This window comes from Alosa pseudoharengus, unplaced genomic scaffold (assembly GCF_046254945.1).
Source record: "Alosa pseudoharengus isolate Yale_2024_CS ecotype anadromous, Long Island Sound unplaced genomic scaffold, YU_APseudo_1.1 YU_APseudo_1.1_scf_17, whole genome shotgun sequence".
NCBI lineage: Eukaryota > Metazoa > Chordata > Actinopteri > Clupeiformes > Clupeidae > Alosa > Alosa pseudoharengus.
The window spans coordinates 22,093,444-22,109,970 of NW_027468640.1; the positions used below are offsets into that span (position 1 = coordinate 22,093,444).

A 16,527-nucleotide genomic window follows, 5' to 3' on the forward strand; every position below is an offset into this window, starting at 1 on the left:
CATAAGTGTTAAGCAAATTAGTGAACTATGTGAACATGAACAGATGTAAACAGACAGTCCAAAACAGCTGTACCTCAAGCCCTGCTAGTGCAAATGCAGCCTTTATTACTGTATTTTTTCTTACAGCTGTGCCAGCCCCAGAGCAGCTCAAAGTAGCTTCAGTGACTCCAACATCTGCTAATCTCACATGGACCCCACCACATGGGATGGATCAGACTCCAGAATCCTACCAGATCTCTTACCACGACGGAAGGTCTGAGTCAAAGCCCTTCTCTAGACATTCATGCAGCACTATCATTGAATCCCTGGAGCCATGCAGCGACTATGTGGTCAGCGTCTGCGCTAAGCTTATGGATGGGGCAATGAGTGAACCTGCAAAACAAATGATTCATACAGGTGAGAGTTATTCTGATAGAAAACAAGGGCAAGTTCTTAGCCCACCCACTACCTGACAAGCACTGGTTTCACTGGACACTTTAGTGTCAAACTGCCTAATCAGAGCCATATAAAGGTACCTTTATATGGCTCTGTGCCTAATGTTTTCATCCTTGATGAGGTCCTTGCCTGTTTAGTAAATTAAATAAAACAGTCCTGGAATTCCCTCATATATAGTATGAACAAATAGTTTATGGGCAAAGTTGAATGCAGTCAAGACTGGGACTCCTCACACATCTGAGGCTTGTATTCACAGTTTATAGACATAATTTGCTACTTTGTCATTTTTTAACAAGGGCAGGCTTTTTTTGAAGTTATATTTTTGGGCTCTTGTAGTCTTAATTTGATAAGACAGAAAGTGAGTGAGGGAGAGAAGGGGAGTGGGTTTAGGAATGACCGCAGATCAGACTCAAATCTGGGTCACTGTGGACACTGAGTGTGTATGCAGCGCTGGATGTGGCGCTGCTACCACTGTGCTGCAGCTCCCCCCAGAGACAGGGTTATGTAAGGGATAATGCCCGACGAGGTGTCCATTATCAGAAATAAATGGACGACACGGAGGCGTGTTCGCGTCGGACGGTTGCTTCTGCGAAGTTAATTTATTTCTGATAATGGACGCATCGAAGGGAATTATCCCGTTTATACCATGGTCACTTACGAAATAAATAATTATGAAATCTATTATTAATACTAAATGAGTTTTAGAGCTAAAATCGTTCGTTTTTTCAGCTGTTTACAGTTGATTCCATTGTTGCGAAGCCTGCCTCCAGGCTCAACCTACTATCGTTGTTATAGTTACCATTCATAAGCATTGATATGCTTTGCATTGATATGATATGCCAGATCTACTTCATAGGTGTAGTATATCACTTTTTAAACGACACCCTTTTCAACCTAGACCATGGTATAATTGTGTTTATTCCACTGCTTGGTTGAATTTCCCATTGTCCTGCGTAGTTAAGAATGTGTATTAACATATGTTATTTGAACACCTTTGACGTAGATCCATTGTTTTGGCCACACTTGTTTATTAAATTGTCCAAACTCGTTGTGAAGTTTAAATTAATTGTCACGTTGCATCCAAGCCTTAAAATACAGACGTTCAGAACATAGCAACATTTAGCATATGACGGAGGTGGCTTTTAGGTAGTTGGATGGCAGTAGGCTGAGTAAAATAGTGATGTTTCAAAGATTCCTGAGGATATGCCCGCTGACAACGGGAGAGATGGAACTAACAACTGGCCTTTGGCCATAGCAACTATCCATTCAGAACTAGTAACGGCAGTTTGTCCTACAAGTTGAGAAATAAGTTGATATGTGTCGGGAAAAAGTAGTTCTACAAACAAGACAGTTTTAGCGATTAAAGCGTTTAAATTATAATAGTAAATGAACAAAACTAAAGTGGCAACAGTGGAATGAGCGGGATAATGGACTCCACGGTGGTCTGTTAAAAGAAATGATCACCCGGAGAGAAGAAATACTCTTTTCTGATTGGCTGGCGGGGTGGCGTTTAATTCCGAATAACGGGACACCTATGAAGTAGATCTGGTAAAAAAAAGTTTAATCGCCCTTCCATAATACCCATTCGCGCTGGATGCTGCATGACGCAACATTGACCCTCCCGCTGGATGCTGCGTAGCGCAGCATGATTTTTATTTCATGTTTCTAGGTGCTACAGACGCTTAGATATTAAATTTTGGTAGACGTTGACAATTTTTTGTATGTTTTCAGAAAACCCTCAGGAAATAAGGTTATTTAGTCTAGAATGCCATAGGATTCTATAGGCGTTTTTAGCAGGCATTTTAGGAGTAAATGGGTTAATGCTTATGAATGGTAACTATAATAACCATGGTAGGACGACGGTTGAGCCTGGAGGCAGGCTTCGCAACAATGGAATCAACTGTAAACAAGCAAACTGTCCATGCTATCGCTGTTATAGGGCCAACGAAAGTTGTACAACAAGCTGAACTAGTGGGCTTCTTTTTAAACGGAACCGTGTGTTTCCTTTGCGTGCTATAAAGGCATGGCTTTACAGTGGCAACCGGGTGATAAGCGGGATAATGGCCTTCGAGGTGTGTCCAGTTATACGGAATTAATTGACTCGGGCGGACTCCGCTGCGCGTCGTGGAGTTCTTTGCCCCTCGTCCATTAATTCCGTATAACAGCACACCTCGGTGGCCGTTATCCATTAGCCTACATAATGCACTTATGAGGTTTAAACAGCCCTCCGCTGCGCGTCAGGCCGCATTGCAACCTCGACCGTGCATTATTTTCTGTTGACAGACCACCGTGTCATCCATTATCCCTTACGTATTCAAACTCCAATCAGACTGGATGATCTTGTGATATGTGAATTATATGTCAGATTTTCTCAACTCTTTTTTTTTATTACAGCGGTGTCAGTCCCGGAGCAGCTCAAAGTGGCTTCAGTGACTCCAACATCTGTTCATCTCACATGGAGCCCACCACATGGGATGGAAAAGACTCCACACTCCTACCAGATCTCTTACCGAAGTGGAGGGTCTGAACCACAGATCATCTCTAGAGAGTCCTGCAGTGCAGACATCACAGGCCTGAAGCCATACATCAACTATAGTCTCAGTGTCTGCACTGTCTGCACTAAGCTTAAGGATGGGGAAATGAGTGAACCTGCGAAAAAAGAAGTTCGTACAGGTGAGAACTCTTGTGATAAAAAGAAAGGGCAGGTCTTCTCAATCACCCGACTGGCGTCATTTTGCACTTTAGTGTCAAACTGCCAAATGTGTTCATCTTTGCTGAGGCTTTTGCTCTTTGAATATAACATATTACAGAGTCCTGGGAATGATTCATATGTAGTATGAACAAATAATATATTGGCAAAGTTGAGTTTACTGGCTGTATGCACAAACATTTTATGTACATACTTTGCTAATCTGTCATCTTTTACCAGAGGCAGGCTTTTTTGAAGTGGTATTTTGGACCCTTCTAGTCTTGATAGAACAGGAAATGAGTGAGGGAAAAGAGATGTGGTTTGTTAAATCTCCATAGATCAGACTCAAACATGGGTGCTGCTGTCCTACCCAAGAGATAGACTTAGTCTTGTGATATGTGAATTTCATGTCAAAAAGGTTATAATTGTCTTTGGGTACGTTTACACCATCAGTTAAATGTGACCCAATTCAGATTTTTTGCTAATTTGTGGCACAGTTCCGATGTGCAGCTTGAACATGTTAACAGGGAAAAAGCACATGGATTCTGACATTTTCAGATCTGCTTCAGGCCTCATTCATATATGGAAATAAATCAGATATGAAGCAGATATGTGCCAATGTGACTGCTGTCTAAACGGGCAGATTGAATATTCCTTGTCATTTTCAACTTGCACATCTTTTACCTTTTGACATTAACATTACACATAACAATGCTTTCACATGCACAACTGGCAGAACTGTGAAATTAAAAACGGAGATGGAAAAGGTGGAGTAAGGGCTCTCAACTTTCTTTTCACCCTTAAAATAAAACTGGCAGTGCATTTTGCGGACTTGAGATAATTCGGAAATGGTAGTTAACAACTAGCCACTGAGAGCCTAATAATGCAAGCTTGTGTTATTTTGTGCATTTGCAGTGCCGTCTGTATGTTTGCTTTCATCTTCGTGACCAAAATCCCTCTGATGTGCATGTGGGTTTTCATAAGTGTTAAGCAAATTAGTGAACTATGTGAACATGAACAGATGTAAACAGACAGTCCAAAACAGCTGTACCTCAAGCCCTGCTAGTGCAAATGCAGCCTTTATTACTGTATTTTTTCTTACAGCTGTGCCAGCCCCAGAGCAGCTCAAAGTAGCTTCAGTGACTCCAACATCTGCTAATCTCACATGGACCCCACCACATGGGATGGATCAGACTCCAGAATCCTACCAGATCTCTTACCACGACGGAAGGTCTGAGTCAAAGCCCTTCTCTAGACATTCATGCAGCACTATCATTGAATCCCTGGAGCCATGCAGCGACTATGTGGTCAGCGTCTGCGCTAAGCTTATGGATGGGGCAATGAGTGAACCTGCAAAACAAATGATTCATACAGGTGAGAGTTATTCTGATAGAAAACAAGGGCAAGTTCTTAGCCCACCCACTACCTGACAAGCACTGGTTTCACTGGACACTTTAGTGTCAAACTGCCTAATCAGAGCCATATAAAGGTACCTTTATATGGCTCTGTGCCTAATGTTTTCATCCTTGATGAGGTCCTTGCCTGTTTAGTAAATTAAATAAAACAGTCCTGGAATTCCCTCATATATAGTATGAACAAATAGTTTATGGGCAAAGTTGAATGCAGTCAAGACTGGGACTCCTCACACATCTGAGGCTTGTATTCACAGTTTATAGACATAATTTGCTACTTTGTCATTTTTTAACAAGGGCAGGCTTTTTTTGAAGTTATATTTTTGGGCTCTTGTAGTCTTAATTTGATAAGACAGAAAGTGAGTGAGGGAGAGAAGGGGAGTGGGTTTAGGAATGACCGCAGATCAGACTCAAATCTGGGTCACTGTGGACACTGAGTGTGTATGCAGCGCTGGATGTGGCGCTGCTACCACTGTGCTGCAGCTCCCCCCAGAGACAGGGTTATGTAAGGGATAATGCCCGACGAGGTGTCCATTATCAGAAATAAATGGACGACACGGAGGCGTGTTCGCGTCGGACGGTTGCTTCTGCGAAGTTAATTTATTTCTGATAATGGACGCATCGAAGGGAATTATCCCGTTTATACCATGGTCACTTACGAAATAAATAATTATGAAATCTATTATTAATACTAAATGAGTTTTAGAGCTAAAATCGTTCGTTTTTTCAGCTGTTTACAGTTGATTCCATTGTTGCGAAGCCTGCCTCCAGGCTCAACCTACTATCGTTGTTATAGTTACCATTCATAAGCATTGATATGCTTTGCATTGATATGATATGCCAGATCTACTTCATAGGTGTAGTATATCACTTTTTAAACGACACCCTTTTCAACCTAGACCATGGTATAATTGTGTTTATTCCACTGCTTGGTTGAATTTCCCATTGTCCTGCGTAGTTAAGAATGTGTATTAACATATGTTATTTGAACACCTTTGACGTAGATCCATTGTTTTGGCCACACTTGTTTATTAAATTGTCCAAACTCGTTGTGAAGTTTAAATTAATTGTCACGTTGCATCCAAGCCTTAAAATACAGACGTTCAGAACATAGCAACATTTAGCATATGACGGAGGTGGCTTTTAGGTAGTTGGATGGCAGTAGGCTGAGTAAAATAGTGATGTTTCAAAGATTCCTGAGGATATGCCCGCTGACAACGGGAGAGATGGAACTAACAACTGGCCTTTGGCCATAGCAACTATCCATTCAGAACTAGTAACGGCAGTTTGTCCTACAAGTTGAGAAATAAGTTGATATGTGTCGGGAAAAAGTAGTTCTACAAACAAGACAGTTTTAGCGATTAAAGCGTTTAAATTATAATAGTAAATGAACAAAACTAAAGTGGCAACAGTGGAATGAGCGGGATAATGGACTCCACGGTGGTCTGTTAAAAGAAATGATCACCCGGAGAGAAGAAATACTCTTTTCTGATTGGCTGGCGGGGTGGCGTTTAATTCCGAATAACGGGACACCTATGAAGTAGATCTGGTAAAAAAAAGTTTAATCGCCCTTCCATAATACCCATTCGCGCTGGATGCTGCATGACGCAACATTGACCCTCCCGCTGGATGCTGCGTAGCGCAGCATGATTTTTATTTCATGTTTCTAGGTGCTACAGACGCTTAGATATTAAATTTTGGTAGACGTTGACAATTTTTTGTATGTTTTCAGAAAACCCTCAGGAAATAAGGTTATTTAGTCTAGAATGCCATAGGATTCTATAGGCGTTTTTAGCAGGCATTTTAGGAGTAAATGGGTTAATGCTTATGAATGGTAACTATAATAACCATGGTAGGACGACGGTTGAGCCTGGAGGCAGGCTTCGCAACAATGGAATCAACTGTAAACAAGCAAACTGTCCATGCTATCGCTGTTATAGGGCCAACGAAAGTTGTACAACAAGCTGAACTAGTGGGCTTCTTTTTAAACGGAACCGTGTGTTTCCTTTGCGTGCTATAAAGGCATGGCTTTACAGTGGCAACCGGGTGATAAGCGGGATAATGGCCTTCGAGGTGTGTCCAGTTATACGGAATTAATTGACTCGGGCGGACTCCGCTGCGCGTCGTGGAGTTCTTTGCCCCTCGTCCATTAATTCCGTATAACAGCACACCTCGGTGGCCGTTATCCATTAGCCTACATAATGCACTTATGAGGTTTAAACAGCCCTCCGCTGCGCGTCAGGCCGCATTGCAACCTCGACCGTGCATTATTTTCTGTTGACAGACCACCGTGTCATCCATTATCCCTTACGTATTCAAACTCCAATCAGACTGGATGATCTTGTGATATGTGAATTATATGTCAGATTTTCTCAACTCTTTTTTTTTATTACAGCGGTGTCAGTCCCGGAGCAGCTCAAAGTGGCTTCAGTGACTCCAACATCTGTTCATCTCACATGGAGCCCACCACATGGGATGGAAAAGACTCCACACTCCTACCAGATCTCTTACCAAAGTGGAGGGTCTGAACCACAGATCATCTCTAGAGAGTCCTGCAGTGCAGACATCACAGGCCTGAAGCCATACATCAACTATAGTCTCAGTGTCTGCACTGTCTGCACTAAGCTTAAGGATGGGGAAATGAGTGAACCTGCGAAAAAAGAAGTTCGTACAGGTGAGAACTCTTGTGATAAAAAGAAAGGGCAGGTCTTCTCAATCACCCGACTGGCGTCATTTTGCACTTTAGTGTCAAACTGCCAAATGTGTTCATCTTTGCTGAGGCTTTTGCTCTTTGAATATAACATATTACAGAGTCCTGGGAATGATTCATATGTAGTATGAACAAATAATATATTGGCAAAGTTGAGTTTACTGGCTGTATGCACAAACATTTTATGTACATACTTTGCTAATCTGTCATCTTTTACCAGAGGCAGGCTTTTTTGAAGTGGTATTTTGGACCCTTCTAGTCTTGATAGAACAGGAAATGAGTGAGGGAAAAGAGATGTGGTTTGTTAAATCTCCATAGATCAGACTCAAACATGGGTGCTGCTGTCCTACCCAAGAGATAGACTTAGTCTTGTGATATGTGAATTTCATGTCAAAAAGGTTATAATTGTCTTTGGGTACGTTTACACCATCAGTTAAATGTGACCCAATTCAGATTTTTTGCTAATTTGTGGCACAGTTCCGATGTGCAGCTTGAACATGTTAACAGGGAAAAAGCACATGGATTCTGACATTTTCAGATCTGCTTCAGGCCTCATTCATATATGGAAATAAATCAGATATGAAGCAGATATGTGCCAATGTGACTGCTGTCTAAACGGGCAGATTGAATATTCCTTGTCATTTTCAACTTGCACATCTTTTACCTTTTGACATTAACATTACACATAACAATGCTTTCACATGCACAACTGGCAGAACTGTGAAATTAAAAACGGAGATGGAAAAGGTGGAGTAAGGGCTCTCAACTTTCTTTTCACCCTTAAAATAAAACTGGCAGTGCATTTTGCGGACTTGAGATAATTCGGAAATGGTAGTTAACAACTAGCCACTGAGAGCCTAATAATGCAAGCTTGTGTTATTTTGTGCATTTGCAGTGCCGTCTGTATGTTTGCTTTCATCTTCGTGACCAAAATCCCTCTGATGTGCATGTGGGTTTTCATAAGTGTTAAGCAAATTAGTGAACTATGTGAACATGAACAGATGTAAACAGACAGTCCAAAACAGCTGTACCTCAAGCCCTGCTAGTGCAAATGCAGCCTTTATTACTGTATTTTTTCTTACAGCTGTGCCAGCCCCAGAGCAGCTCAAAGTAGCTTCAGTGACTCCAACATCTGCTAATCTCACATGGACCCCACCACATGGGATGGATCAGACTCCAGAATCCTACCAGATCTCTTACCACGACGGAAGGTCTGAGTCAAAGCCCTTCTCTAGACATTCATGCAGCACTATCATTGAATCCCTGGAGCCATGCAGCGACTATGTGGTCAGCGTCTGCGCTAAGCTTATGGATGGGGCAATGAGTGAACCTGCAAAACAAATGATTCATACAGGTGAGAGTTATTCTGATAGAAAACAAGGGCAAGTTCTTAGCCCACCCACTACCTGACAAGCACTGGTTTCACTGGACACTTTAGTGTCAAACTGCCTAATCAGAGCCATATAAAGGTACCTTTATATGGCTCTGTGCCTAATGTTTTCATCCTTGATGAGGTCCTTGCCTGTTTAGTAAATTAAATAAAACAGTCCTGGAATTCCCTCATATATAGTATGAACAAATAGTTTATGGGCAAAGTTGAATGCAGTCAAGACTGGGACTCCTCACACATCTGAGGCTTGTATTCACAGTTTATAGACATAATTTGCTACTTTGTCATTTTTTAACAAGGGCAGGCTTTTTTTGAAGTTATATTTTTGGGCTCTTGTAGTCTTAATTTGATAAGACAGAAAGTGAGTGAGGGAGAGAAGGGGAGTGGGTTTAGGAATGACCGCAGATCAGACTCAAATCTGGGTCACTGTGGACACTGAGTGTGTATGCAGCGCTGGATGTGGCGCTGCTACCACTGTGCTGCAGCTCCCCCCAGAGACAGGGTTATGTAAGGGATAATGCCCGACGAGGTGTCCATTATCAGAAATAAATGGACGACACGGAGGCGTGTTCGCGTCGGACGGTTGCTTCTGCGAAGTTAATTTATTTCTGATAATGGACGCATCGAAGGGAATTATCCCGTTTATACCATGGTCACTTACGAAATAAATAATTATGAAATCTATTATTAATACTAAATGAGTTTTAGAGCTAAAATCGTTCGTTTTTTCAGCTGTTTACAGTTGATTCCATTGTTGCGAAGCCTGCCTCCAGGCTCAACCTACTATCGTTGTTATAGTTACCATTCATAAGCATTGATATGCTTTGCATTGATATGATATGCCAGATCTACTTCATAGGTGTAGTATATCACTTTTTAAACGACACCCTTTTCAACCTAGACCATGGTATAATTGTGTTTATTCCACTGCTTGGTTGAATTTCCCATTGTCCTGCGTAGTTAAGAATGTGTATTAACATATGTTATTTGAACACCTTTGACGTAGATCCATTGTTTTGGCCACACTTGTTTATTAAATTGTCCAAACTCGTTGTGAAGTTTAAATTAATTGTCACGTTGCATCCAAGCCTTAAAATACAGACGTTCAGAACATAGCAACATTTAGCATATGACGGAGGTGGCTTTTAGGTAGTTGGATGGCAGTAGGCTGAGTAAAATAGTGATGTTTCAAAGATTCCTGAGGATATGCCCGCTGACAACGGGAGAGATGGAACTAACAACTGGCCTTTGGCCATAGCAACTATCCATTCAGAACTAGTAACGGCAGTTTGTCCTACAAGTTGAGAAATAAGTTGATATGTGTCGGGAAAAAGTAGTTCTACAAACAAGACAGTTTTAGCGATTAAAGCGTTTAAATTATAATAGTAAATGAACAAAACTAAAGTGGCAACAGTGGAATGAGCGGGATAATGGACTCCACGGTGGTCTGTTAAAAGAAATGATCACCCGGAGAGAAGAAATACTCTTTTCTGATTGGCTGGCGGGGTGGCGTTTAATTCCGAATAACGGGACACCTATGAAGTAGATCTGGTAAAAAAAAGTTTAATCGCCCTTCCATAATACCCATTCGCGCTGGATGCTGCATGACGCAACATTGACCCTCCCGCTGGATGCTGCGTAGCGCAGCATGATTTTTATTTCATGTTTCTAGGTGCTACAGACGCTTAGATATTAAATTTTGGTAGACGTTGACAATTTTTTGTATGTTTTCAGAAAACCCTCAGGAAATAAGGTTATTTAGTCTAGAATGCCATAGGATTCTATAGGCGTTTTTAGCAGGCATTTTAGGAGTAAATGGGTTAATGCTTATGAATGGTAACTATAATAACCATGGTAGGACGATGGTTGAGCCTGGAGGCAGGCTTCGCAACAATGGAATCAACTGTAAACAAGCAAACTGTCCATGCTATCGCTGTTATAGGGCCAACGAAAGTTGTACAACAAGCTGAACTAGTGGGCTTCTTTTTAAACGGAACCGTGTGTTTCCTTTGCGTGCTATAAAGGCATGGCTTTACAGTGGCAACCGGGTGATAAGCGGGATAATGGCCTTCGAGGTGTGTCCAGTTATACGGAATTAATTGACTCGGGCGGACTCCGCTGCGCGTCGTGGAGTTCTTTGCCCCTCGTCCATTAATTCCGTATAACAGCACACCTCGGTGGCCGTTATCCATTAGCCTACATAATGCACTTATGAGGTTTAAACAGCCCTCCGCTGCGCGTCAGGCCGCATTGCAACCTCGACCGTGCATTATTTTCTGTTGACAGACCACCGTGTCATCCATTATCCCTTACGTATTCAAACTCCAATCAGACTGGATGATCTTGTGATATGTGAATTATATGTCAGATTTTCTCAACTCTTTTTTTTTATTACAGCGGTGTCAGTCCCGGAGCAGCTCAAAGTGGCTTCAGTGACTCCAACATCTGTTCATCTCACATGGAGCCCACCACATGGGATGGAAAAGACTCCACACTCCTACCAGATCTCTTACCAAAGTGGAGGGTCTGAACCACAGATCATCTCTAGAGAGTCCTGCAGTGCAGACATCACAGGCCTGAAGCCATACATCAACTATAGTCTCAGTGTCTGCACTGTCTGCACTAAGCTTAAGGATGGGGAAATGAGTGAACCTGCGAAAAAAGAAGTTCGTACAGGTGAGAACTCTTGTGATAAAAAGAAAGGGCAGGTCTTCTCAATCACCCGACTGGCGTCATTTTGCACTTTAGTGTCAAACTGCCAAATGTGTTCATCTTTGCTGAGGCTTTTGCTCTTTGAATATAACATATTACAGAGTCCTGGGAATGATTCATATGTAGTATGAACAAATAATATATTGGCAAAGTTGAGTTTACTGGCTGTATGCACAAACATTTTATGTACATACTTTGCTAATCTGTCATCTTTTACCAGAGGCAGGCTTTTTTGAAGTGGTATTTTGGACCCTTCTAGTCTTGATAGAACAGGAAATGAGTGAGGGAAAAGAGATGTGGTTTGTTAAATCTCCATAGATCAGACTCAAACATGGGTGCTGCTGTCCTACCCAAGAGATAGACTTAGTCTTGTGATATGTGAATTTCATGTCAAAAAGGTTATAATTGTCTTTGGGTACGTTTACACCATCAGTTAAATGTGACCCAATTCAGATTTTTTGCTAATTTGTGGCACAGTTCCGATGTGCAGCTTGAACATGTTAACAGGGAAAAAGCACATGGATTCTGACATTTTCAGATCTGCTTCAGGCCTCATTCATATATGGAAATAAATCAGATATGAAGCAGATATGTGCCAATGTGACTGCTGTCTAAACGGGCAGATTGAATATTCCTTGTCATTTTCAACTTGCACATCTTTTACCTTTTGACATTAACATTACACATAACAATGCTTTCACATGCACAACTGGCAGAACTGTGAAATTAAAAACGGAGATGGAAAAGGTGGAGTAAGGGCTCTCAACTTTCTTTTCACCCTTAAAATAAAACTGGCAGTGCATTTTGCGGACTTGAGATAATTCGGAAATGGTAGTTAACAACTAGCCACTGAGAGCCTAATAATGCAAGCTTGTGTTATTTTGTGCATTTGCAGTGCCGTCTGTATGTTTGCTTTCATCTTCGTGACCAAAATCCCTCTGATGTGCATGTGGGTTTTCATAAGTGTTAAGCAAATTAGTGAACTATGTGAACATGAACAGATGTAAACAGACAGTCCAAAACAGCTGTACCTCAAGCCCTGCTAGTGCAAATGCAGCCTTTATTACTGTATTTTTTCTTACAGCTGTGCCAGCCCCAGAGCAGCTCAAAGTAGCTTCAGTGACTCCAACATCTGCTAATCTCACATGGACCCCACCACATGGGATGGATCAGACTCCAGAATCCTACCAGATCTCTTACCACGACGGAAGGTCTGAGTCAAAGCCCTTCTCTAGACATTCATGCAGCACTATCATTGAATCCCTGGAGCCATGCAGCGACTATGTGGTCAGCGTCTGCGCTAAGCTTATGGATGGGGCAATGAGTGAACCTGCAAAACAAATGATTCATACAGGTGAGAGTTATTCTGATAGAAAACAAGGGCAAGTTCTTAGCCCACCCACTACCTGACAAGCACTGGTTTCACTGGACACTTTAGTGTCAAACTGCCTAATCAGAGCCATATAAAGGTACCTTTATATGGCTCTGTGCCTAATGTTTTCATCCTTGATGAGGTCCTTGCCTGTTTAGTAAATTAAATAAAACAGTCCTGGAATTCCCTCATATATAGTATGAACAAATAGTTTATGGGCAAAGTTGAATGCAGTCAAGACTGGGACTCCTCACACATCTGAGGCTTGTATTCACAGTTTATAGACATAATTTGCTACTTTGTCATTTTTTAACAAGGGCAGGCTTTTTTTGAAGTTATATTTTTGGGCTCTTGTAGTCTTAATTTGATAAGACAGAAAGTGAGTGAGGGAGAGAAGGGGAGTGGGTTTAGGAATGACCGCAGATCAGACTCAAATCTGGGTCACTGTGGACACTGAGTGTGTATGCAGCGCTGGATGTGGCGCTGCTACCACTGTGCTGCAGCTCCCCCCAGAGACAGGGTTATGTAAGGGATAATGCCCGACGAGGTGTCCATTATCAGAAATAAATGGACGACACGGAGGCGTGTTCGCGTCGGACGGTTGCTTCTGCGAAGTTAATTTATTTCTGATAATGGACGCATCGAAGGGAATTATCCCGTTTATACCATGGTCACTTACGAAATAAATAATTATGAAATCTATTATTAATACTAAATGAGTTTTAGAGCTAAAATCGTTCGTTTTTTCAGCTGTTTACAGTTGATTCCATTGTTGCGAAGCCTGCCTCCAGGCTCAACCTACTATCGTTGTTATAGTTACCATTCATAAGCATTGATATGCTTTGCATTGATATGATATGCCAGATCTACTTCATAGGTGTAGTATATCACTTTTTAAACGACACCCTTTTCAACCTAGACCATGGTATAATTGTGTTTATTCCACTGCTTGGTTGAATTTCCCATTGTCCTGCGTAGTTAAGAATGTGTATTAACATATGTTATTTGAACACCTTTGACGTAGATCCATTGTTTTGGCCACACTTGTTTATTAAATTGTCCAAACTCGTTGTGAAGTTTAAATTAATTGTCACGTTGCATCCAAGCCTTAAAATACAGACGTTCAGAACATAGCAACATTTAGCATATGACGGAGGTGGCTTTTAGGTAGTTGGATGGCAGTAGGCTGAGTAAAATAGTGATGTTTCAAAGATTCCTGAGGATATGCCCGCTGACAACGGGAGAGATGGAACTAACAACTGGCCTTTGGCCATAGCAACTATCCATTCAGAACTAGTAACGGCAGTTTGTCCTACAAGTTGAGAAATAAGTTGATATGTGTCGGGAAAAAGTAGTTCTACAAACAAGACAGTTTTAGCGATTAAAGCGTTTAAATTATAATAGTAAATGAACAAAACTAAAGTGGCAACAGTGGAATGAGCGGGATAATGGACTCCACGGTGGTCTGTTAAAAGAAATGATCACCCGGAGAGAAGAAATACTCTTTTCTGATTGGCTGGCGGGGTGGCGTTTAATTCCGAATAACGGGACACCTATGAAGTAGATCTGGTAAAAAAAAGTTTAATCGCCCTTCCATAATACCCATTCGCGCTGGATGCTGCATGACGCAACATTGACCCTCCCGCTGGATGCTGCGTAGCGCAGCATGATTTTTATTTCATGTTTCTAGGTGCTACAGACGCTTAGATATTAAATTTTGGTAGACGTTGACAATTTTTTGTATGTTTTCAGAAAACCCTCAGGAAATAAGGTTATTTAGTCTAGAATGCCATAGGATTCTATAGGCGTTTTTAGCAGGCATTTTAGGAGTAAATGGGTTAATGCTTATGAATGGTAACTATAATAACCATGGTAGGACGACGGTTGAGCCTGGAGGCAGGCTTCGCAACAATGGAATCAACTGTAAACAAGCAAACTGTCCATGCTATCGCTGTTATAGGGCCAACGAAAGTTGTACAACAAGCTGAACTAGTGGGCTTCTTTTTAAACGGAACCGTGTGTTTCCTTTGCGTGCTATAAAGGCATGGCTTTACAGTGGCAACCGGGTGATAAGCGGGATAATGGCCTTCGAGGTGTGTCCAGTTATACGGAATTAATTGACTCGGGCGGACTCCGCTGCGCGTCGTGGAGTTCTTTGCCCCTCGTCCATTAATTCCGTATAACAGCACACCTCGGTGGCCGTTATCCATTAGCCTACATAATGCACTTATGAGGTTTAAACAGCCCTCCGCTGCGCGTCAGGCCGCATTGCAACCTCGACCGTGCATTATTTTCTGTTGACAGACCACCGTGTCATCCATTATCCCTTACGTATTCAAACTCCAATCAGACTGGATGATCTTGTGATATGTGAATTATATGTCAGATTTTCTCAACTCTTTTTTTTTATTACAGCGGTGTCAGTCCCGGAGCAGCTCAAAGTGGCTTCAGTGACTCCAACATCTGTTCATCTCACATGGAGCCCACCACATGGGATGGAAAAGACTCCACACTCCTACCAGATCTCTTACCAAAGTGGAGGGTCTGAACCACAGATCATCTCTAGAGAGTCCTGCAGTGCAGACATCACAGGCCTGAAGCCATACATCAACTATAGTCTCAGTGTCTGCACTGTCTGCACTAAGCTTAAGGATGGGGAAATGAGTGAACCTGCGAAAAAAGAAGTTCGTACAGGTGAGAACTCTTGTGATAAAAAGAAAGGGCAGGTCTTCTCAATCACCCGACTGGCGTCATTTTGCACTTTAGTGTCAAACTGCCAAATGTGTTCATCTTTGCTGAGGCTTTTGCTCTTTGAATATAACATATTACAGAGTCCTGGGAATGATTCATATGTAGTATGAACAAATAATATATTGGCAAAGTTGAGTTTACTGGCTGTATGCACAAACATTTTATGTACATACTTTGCTAATCTGTCATCTTTTACCAGAGGCAGGCTTTTTTGAAGTGGTATTTTGGACCCTTCTAGTCTTGATAGAACAGGAAATGAGTGAGGGAAAAGAGATGTGGTTTGTTAAATCTCCATAGATCAGACTCAAACATGGGTGCTGCTGTCCTACCCAAGAGATAGACTTAGTCTTGTGATATGTGAATTTCATGTCAAAAAGGTTATAATTGTCTTTGGGTACGTTTACACCATCAGTTAAATGTGACCCAATTCAGATTTTTTGCTAATTTGTGGCACAGTTCCGATGTGCAGCTTGAACATGTTAACAGGGAAAAAGCACATGGATTCTGACATTTTCAGATCTGCTTCAGGCCTCATTCATATATGGAAATAAATCAGATATGAAGCAGATATGTGCCAATGTGACTGCTGTCTAAACGGGCAGATTGAATATTCCTTGTCATTTTCAACTTGCACATCTTTTACCTTTTGACATTAACATTACACATAACAATGCTTTCACATGCACAACTGGCAGAACTGTGAAATTAAAAACGGAGATGGAAAAGGTGGAGTAAGGGCTCTCAACTTTCTTTTCACCCTTAAAATAAAACTGGCAGTGCATTTTGCGGACTTGAGATAATTCGGAAATGGTAGTTAACAACTAGCCACTGAGAGCCTAATAATGCAAGCTTGTGTTATTTTGTGCATTTGCAGTGCCGTCTGTATGTTTGCTTTCATCTTCGTGACCAAAATCCCTCTGATGTGCATGTGGGTTTTCATAAGTGTTAAGCAAATTAGTGAACTATGTGAACATGTACAGATGTAAACAGACAGTCCAAAACAGCTGTACCTCAAGCCCTGCTAGTGCAAATGCAGCCTTTATTACTGTATTTTTT

The 16,527-nt window shown here is 41.6% G+C and overlaps 1 protein-coding gene across 1 annotated transcript in view; it reads left to right on the forward strand.

Moving 5' to 3' along the window:
- LOC143127056 (tenascin-X-like) overlaps nt 1-16,527 on the forward strand; it is a 61,969-nt gene that overhangs the window by 45,322 nt on the left and 120 nt on the right. Inside the window, exons 26-33 of the mRNA XM_076288358.1 lie at nt 127-396; nt 2,830-3,108; nt 4,229-4,498; nt 6,932-7,210; nt 8,331-8,600; nt 11,034-11,312; nt 12,433-12,702; nt 15,136-15,414. Of these exons, the coding sequence (XP_076144473.1) occupies nt 127-396; nt 2,830-3,108; nt 4,229-4,498; nt 6,932-7,210; nt 8,331-8,600; nt 11,034-11,312; nt 12,433-12,702; nt 15,136-15,414 (2,196 nt within the window). The remainder of the gene's footprint in view (nt 1-126; nt 397-2,829; nt 3,109-4,228; nt 4,499-6,931; nt 7,211-8,330; nt 8,601-11,033; nt 11,313-12,432; nt 12,703-15,135; nt 15,415-16,527) is intronic.